This window comes from Pezoporus flaviventris, unplaced genomic scaffold, assembly GCF_033815535.1.
Source record: "Pezoporus flaviventris isolate CSIRO_AGI_PZ_B2104156 unplaced genomic scaffold, CSIRO_AGI_Pfla_v1 ptg000037l, whole genome shotgun sequence".
NCBI lineage: Eukaryota > Metazoa > Chordata > Aves > Psittaciformes > Psittacidae > Pezoporus > Pezoporus flaviventris.
The window spans coordinates 12,717,434-12,724,631 of NW_026892585.1; the positions used below are offsets into that span (position 1 = coordinate 12,717,434).

Sequence of the window (7,198 nt, forward strand, 5' to 3'; positions counted from 1 at the left end):
CATGGGCTTCTCGTTGGCTTCTCCTCCGCTTGCTGCCTTGAGCCCTCGCTGTGCTTATGAGGGAGAGTTTAGTGGTTCCTTCTTCCTTGAGGTCTAAGAACAACAGCACGGCAGAGAAAGGAGGTAAGGAGATGCGGAAGGAGATTGCCTGCTGCCCTTAGAGTGCTATGGAGAAAGCAAGTTGTCTCTTTTCTGAAGGTCTTAAAGCTCTGAAGAATTAGTTTGACCTGGCATGACGGGAATGGTATGGAATAAGGGGTGGACACTGTCCTGGTTTTGGCTGGGCTAGAATTGATTCTCTTCCCCGTGGCTGGCGCAGTGCTGTGTTCTGGCTTGGTTCTGGGAAGCACGCTGGTAGCGCACCGATGTTTTAGCTGTCGCTCAGTAGGCCTTCGGCTGAGCAAAGGACTTTGCAGTCTCTCCTGCTCTGCCAGTGAGGAGGGGCACGGGAAGCCATGAGGAAGCAGAGTCAGGACACCTGACCCAAGGCAGCCAGAGGGGTATTCCATAGCAGAGCACGTCATGGCCAGTATAGAAAGTGGGGGGAGTCAGCCGGGAGGCGCAGGTCGCCGCTCGGGTCAGGTTGGTTATCGCTGAGCGCGTGCCGAGCAGTTGCATTGCGCATCAGTGCTGGTTCGTGTTTCTCTTTTCCCTGCCTAGACGTAGAGGAGCAAAGTTTGTTGGAGAGCTGTTCATAGCGATGAGATTTGAGCTTTTGTCTTGGTGCTGCAGGTTTGGTTTTTAACTTGTTGTCGTGATTTTGTTCTTGGGGCTGAGGGACCGGGGAGCGGCCGAGGGGAGCGGCGGGGCTGGGGGAGCGGGGAGGCGCTGCGGGCCCGGCGGGCTCCGGCGATGCTGCAGGTGCGGCTGTGCCGAGGCGGTGGCGGGGCCGGGGCCGGCGGACAGCGCGGGCTGAAGCCGGTCCCGTGCCGGGCGGCGCTCGGGCCGGTGTCGCTCCCCAGGGCGGGCCGACGGGGCCGGGCGTTGCCCGGCGGCCGCTGGAGCGCGAGTGGCCAGTGCGTCCGTTGTCGGGGAGCGCCATGGAGGGCCAGCGGCTGCCCGCTGCTCTCAACCCCAGCCATTTCCCGGCCAAGCTCTGGGAGCTGGTGAACAGCCCGCGCTGCGGCTCCGTGCGCTGGGATGCCCGCGGCGAGGGGCTGCTCATCGACCAGCGGCTCTTCGAGCGAGAGCTGCTGGGCGCGGAGGCGGCCGGCGACGGGGCGGCGCTGGACGGCGAGGTCTTTAAGACCAGGAACTTCGCCAGCTTCATCCGCCAGCTGAACCTCTATGGGTTCCGCAAGCTGGGGCTGGGGCCGGGGCCCGGGCCCCTGCAGGACCCGGCGGGGGGCGATGGCGGCAGCTCCGCCGGGGCTCTGCTCCATTTCTACAGCCCCCATTTCCGCCGCGACCGCCCCGAGCTCCTCGTAAACCTCAAGCGCCTGACGAGGGCCAACAAGGCGAAGCTGGCGGCCGGCCTGGAGCTGCCCAGCCGCCCGGCACAGCGCTCCCAGCTCCCGCCCTCGACGCTCGGCGAGGCTGCCAGGCCCGGTGAGCTGGGGTGGCCCCGGGCTGCGGGGCCCCGACCCCGAGAAGCACTGGGTGCTGCGGGGTTTCTAGATCGGCACCCCCGCAGGCAGCAGGCTTGCCTGACCTTGCTGGCGGCCGCTCAGCTCCGCCGCTGCGGGAAAGCCGTTGTTGTTCATGCAGGGAGATGGGCTGCCGGCAGGCACGGGGAGCGAGGTTCGCGTGTGGTTCCGTCTGCCCCTCGGCTGCAAGACGGCCTCCGTCGGGGGCTGCAGTAACAACACCCTCACCCTGGCTCTGTGGAGCTGGCACAGCCCTACCAGATGGACGTTCCTTCTCCTTGAAGGGTTGCTCCATAAGCTGTCGTTAAATCTGTGTGAAGCGATGGGTAACCGTGTGAGGGCAAGTACCATTTCATGAAACCGTAACTGACCGAGAGAGGAAACCAGGGAAGATGAAAGGGAATATCTTGGAAGTAACAAAACGGCAAAGTCTGAGCTTTTTTACACTCAACCGGTTGAGCTACCTGGAAAAAAGCTGGCTTTGGTTTTGTTTTCCTTGACAAACTGAAGGACTTGTGATCAAGTGCTCTCAGAGTCACGTTTAGGATTTGGACATTGCCCCTGCCTTGGCTGCCCCTGTGCTGTCCGCACTGGAGTTCGGTAGAGCCCCGCTTCACCCTTCCCCCTTTATTTTACCTTACTGCCTGATGTAACGCGCTGCACTTCCTAAACGGCTTGTGCCGGTTTGGTCAGCTCCTGCGCATTTTGATTTCTAATAGCGCATTTCTAAGTAGCGATCACTTGCTCCTGAGGGTTTCAGGAGACTGAATGCTCCAGAGATGGCTGTGTGTTGGCACAGCACTGGTGTTCCTGTGTGTTCAGGTGGTAGTGCTGCAGCAGTTACTGTATGTTTAGGTGTAAGAATAGAGTCTGTTTCTGGATGAAGAATATCGGAGCAAAGGTGGTCTTCCCAGGGAACGTTGTGGAGCCTTGGCTCCTCATCCTGCCTTTCAGGGCCAGTGAAAACTCCTTCCCTTAGTCCTTGTTTCCCTTTGTTTTGCAGGACTGGTGACTGCAGGAGAGGCTCCTCAACCTTGTCATCCAGACAGCTGCTTTCCGCCCTCCAGCACAGCCGCCTCATGCCAGGAGCCCCCTGCTTTCCAGGCAGCGACTTCCCAGCAGCCTCCGGTCCCTTCCAGACCATGGCAGGGTTCTGTTGCGTGGCTGCCATGGCACGGGGCTCTCCCAGCTTTCCCAGGCCAGGGGGCTCCCTTTCCCGTCCTCCACAAGTGTTGCACGGAGGTCACGTACACTCTCCAGACCGTGTGCTCACTTCTGCCGCTTCAGCGAGGGGCTCCAGCCGGTGCTGCCCTTCCAGAACGGGGCAGCTGCGCGTCTCCAGGGCAGTGCTTGCAAGGCCGGGATCCAACGGGTACGGCAAAAGTTCTCCGCTTGCTGCTCGAGAAGTTCCTGCCAAGCGATGCATGAAATGTTTTCCGCCAGTGCTCTGTCACTGCGTGTGTATCTGACGCGTGTGCTCGCAAAGAGATGTGTGTTCCCTGTCCGTATACTTGCAACCAGCCTGTGACAGAATGTGCTTTAGCCGCTCATTTCTTCTGGCTCTGATGAGATGAACTGTATCAGAGACAGGAGAGCTTAGAAATGCCTTCTCTGCAATGAGCAGGGAAGGACAAAAGCATGTGGGTGAAGCAGGTGTGTGTGGAATCTTGATTCAGCTGGAGCACTTGAAGTATTACAAAAGAATTGGCCCCTTTGCCAGCCGAGCCCATCAGTGGGATTTCCACAGGTGCAGTTTTTCTTGCTGTTAGATCAGGCACTGCTGCAGCTGGCAAAAAAAAACCAAGAAAAGGTGGTGTGAGTGCAAACCGTTCTTTCTGAGCACCCTTCTGCACTTCAGACCCGGTCAGAATCGCTCACCAGTCTGGGCTGCTACACGGTTGCCTGTGTTCTCATCCCCTTGATGTACAGGCATTACAGCGCGTTTGATTCACGAGCTGCTTTCACTATAAGCTCTACTAAGTGCAAGAGTTGTGCAATTTCTACTTTACTCGTAGCTTTTTATAGCCTACGGTGAGGACGTTACGTTTTACACCTGCCTCCTGTTTCACAAGCGCTTTTTCCCTTTGGGTTCTTCCTTTTCTTCTCTTAGAAACTAGGCTCTTTGTACTACATGTTTGTTTCCTTAGGATCACTCCAGCAGGTTACAGCCAATCTCTCCTTTGCTCTCTCGCCCTGTTTTTACAGTAGCCCTTTAGGTTTCTTTGGTGGTTTGCTTGCCTTTGTCAACATCCTTTGGCGTTCCCAGGGAGTGAAGCCCAGGTATCATTCGATTTTTGGCACAATCCAGAGCTGTAATATGTTTGCAGGTCACAGGGTGTTCTTCTGAAAGATGTCCAGATTTCATCCTAAGGTTGCTCAGAACGAGCTTTTGAGGTAACAGGAGTCAGACACGTGTCTCGTGCTGCTGTGGAAGGATGTCCACGAGCTCGCTCCCTGTTGTTTAGCTCTTGTGTTTGTTGCTCCAAAATGGACAAAAGTTCCTCTGATCACGTGGCCGCCTCAAGTCACACTTGTACCATTTAATTACTGTGAACATTGGCCTAGATTTGATTTCATGGGGGATTTCTCTCTCGCCCAGAAGGACTGCAGATTTTAAAGATTCTCTGTCCTGCCAGTAGTGCCTTTCCTTGTAAGTTCTCTCTGCGTGGCACCAAAACCTGAGACCCACAGAAACTGCTTCATCTACAGAGCTGCTTTTTGGAATAAGATCCCATTTTCATTCCAGTGTGTGTGCGTGAACATGCATGCCCTTCCTGTCTGAATCCCCTTTCTGTGGCGTGTTGTGTTGAGACAGTCGAGCAGCCAAATCCAAAAAAGGTGATATTAAGATAGAGAGGAGTGAATATGAAGATTCCGTGTGTGTTGGTTAATTCTGCAATGCGTATGTTGGATCTGTGTCTACATACTTTAGAAGAAATATGTTTTAAGGTGGAGAACTCAGTCTTACAATCGGCGGGGAGGTCATAATCCATTTCAGGGAGTTGGCTTACAGAGCGGTTACTGCAGTGTTTAATGCAAGTAAGCAACAGAACTGTACACCCTGGGCACCAGTTCTGGCAGTCTGATCCCTGTGTTTGAATTTTGCAGGCACCCCGCAGTGTTCACCCCCTGCCCAGGGAGGTCTTCTGACTGTCAGCGCCAGTGCTGCTGCTGCGGCGTCCACCGACTTCGTCTTTGTGCAGGTGAGTGCAGCGCACAGAGAGCAGGGGGAAGGGAGGAGACCCCATGCATGGACCGCAGGGTTCTGGGTTCTTGCGGCAGGAAGGAGAGAAGTTTGGGACTGGATCTGCTTTCGAAAGGGAAAGTAACGTGGTTTGCCAATGGCCATTTGAAAGCACCGCTTTGAAACACGAAAGGGGCAGTGCTGTAATGCAGGTGAGGTTTCAGGGCAGCGGGATTGCGGGTGTCCTCATCGGCAGAGTGTTCTTTTCCTCGAAAAGTGTTATGTTTGACTTCACCATAATTCGCTTTAGTTCACGAGTCTTCGTTTATCTTTGAAGAAAGTCCTTGCCTGCACAAAATGGGATTCTTTAATGTTATGATACTGGGAATCAGCTCCACTTCTGTGTCCCAGACAACTTGTGGCAGTCCTGGGTTTCATTGGATGCGTGAGAAGAACCAAGTTGACTTTTGGAGTTGGCCCCGGCTCAGAGCTATCCTATCCTATCCTATCCTATCCTATCCTATCCTATCCTATCCTATCCTATCCTATCCTATCCTATCCTATCCTATCCTATCACTGGAGAGCTCCAGTGCTTTCTGTCAATTCTTTCTAGAATTCTGGTGGAAACTGCACTTCATTGGGTGGCCTGGCTTATGAAATAGTAAAAGAACCTCAGTAAAAATGCCAGGGCTTCCTTTCGCATTCCAGCAGCTTGGAGATACTTTTTTCCTCAGAGGGAATAAGCAAAGCAAGCTCTGCTGGTGTGTGCTGAAAAAGGGTTGACCTGCACAGTCCTCAGAAGCAGTAAAATCCATCAGCAAACGGTTGTGATTTTTTGATCTGTAAATTCCCTGTGTTTTGTTTCTCGCAGAGTCCTGAATTGCAGCCACCTTCTGCAGCTGAATGCCTGCCTTCTGATGGGGCACATCATGCATCGGAGGACGAGAAGTTGCCGGAATTAAGCTACGAAGATGTGTTTCAGTTTCTCGAGGAGATGTATGCATCGGACAGCGCTGATGTAGTGACACCGGAGCCTGCAGAAAGCTGGGATGGAGAGCTGTTGGAAAGCTACATCAATGCGGCCATAGAAAGCGCTGCTGCTGCTGAAACAGCGCAAGACTCTGTGAGCACACAGGGAGCCCCTGAAGAACAGCTGGATCACAACCCAGCTCAGTCATCTGAAATGTTTGCTGTGGATGAGCTGTTCAGTGCAGAGCAAGTAAGTGCTAAATGGAGGTAAAACTCCCCAGGAAACTGTTGAGTGGTCTTTGGGTTTATTTCATTTGTTGGTGTGTTTATTTAAAGGAGAATGAGAGTGTTAAATGTGGATCTGCGAGGGAAGAGAGAGAGCTCACTTCAGGAAGCGAGGCAGTGAAGAAAGCTGCGGAAGAGCCAGGGTCCCCTGCAAAACCTCCGTGCAGGAAGAGAAGACACAGCTCACAGCAGGGTAAGTCCCTGCTAAGAGAGCCTGCCTTTTTTAGAGGTGGCCAAGACAGCTGCTCTGAAACTCTTGCGGCAAGGGGAGATCACAAGAGCTGAGTTATTGTCTGCAGTGTTAAGTACCTCACTGGGCCTTCACTTCAACTCTTGCACTCGTAGGAGCTCTCGGCGTACTTGCCGACACGCTTCTATACGCAAGCTGGTGGTGAGGACTCCTAGGTGGACCAGGGAATAAATTCTCTCAGTCAATAAACGCTGAAGTTGTGGGAGTTGTGTCAGAGCCCTGCATGTCACAGTACACAGAAGTGAGATGCAGGCTGTGGGTATGTTTGCTGGAGGGTGAGAGTGCCACAAAGGGAACTCCGACTAATGAGGTGACTGTTGACGTAAGAGGGGAAAACCCCACCACGCTGCCCAAGTGAGTGCCCGAGCGCAACCTTTGTGGCTCAGATCACTAAATAAATGTCACAGCAGCCTGCTGATCCGTGTGCTGCAACACAGGAGAAAAACACGCTCAGATTTTCAAGTCGCAGGCCGCCTTTGGCCAGATTGGACTGTCCCTGATGGCAGCAGAGGTGCTGTGCGTGCTGCCAGCTGAGCCGTAGGCAAAGCCTGCCACTTCCTCGGTGGTGTTTGCTTCCTAGATCCCCAGGAGCCGGAAGGTGGAGCCTGTAAGCGGGGCTGCTTCTGGAGGAAGACGGCGGAGTGAGGAGCGTGTGAACCCGTGGAGCGGCTGGCGGCTGGTTCCCTCCTGCGAGTCCGGCAGCAGCGCTCGGCACAGAGCTGGAGCCTGGGTTCAGGGTCAAACCTCTTCTGTTCTGTTTCCTAACTCTTATGTCCTTGATAGCTCTATTCCTCAATTTATGTGTTATTTCTAGCTTTATTCCTAAATCTGTATGTTATTTATAGCGTTATTTATAACTTAATAAGTTATTTATAGCTTTAGTCATAAATTTATATCTTATTTATAGCTTTAGTCATAGATTTG

General features: G+C 53.8%; 1 protein-coding gene across 1 annotated transcript; it reads left to right on the top strand.

Annotated features, from left to right (window-relative positions):
* The first annotated feature begins 1,040 nt into the window (after positions 1-1,040).
* On the top strand, positions 1,041-6,919 carry LOC133275223 (heat shock factor protein 5-like). The gene is made up of 7 exons (XM_061465069.1): positions 1,041-1,548; positions 2,590-2,969; positions 4,333-4,335; positions 4,706-4,789; positions 5,642-5,989; positions 6,076-6,217; positions 6,855-6,919. Exons 1-7 carry the CDS (start codon positions 1,041-1,043, stop codon positions 6,917-6,919), a joined length of 1,530 nt encoding a protein of 509 aa, XP_061321053.1.
* Positions 6,920-7,198: the final 279 nt, after the last annotated feature.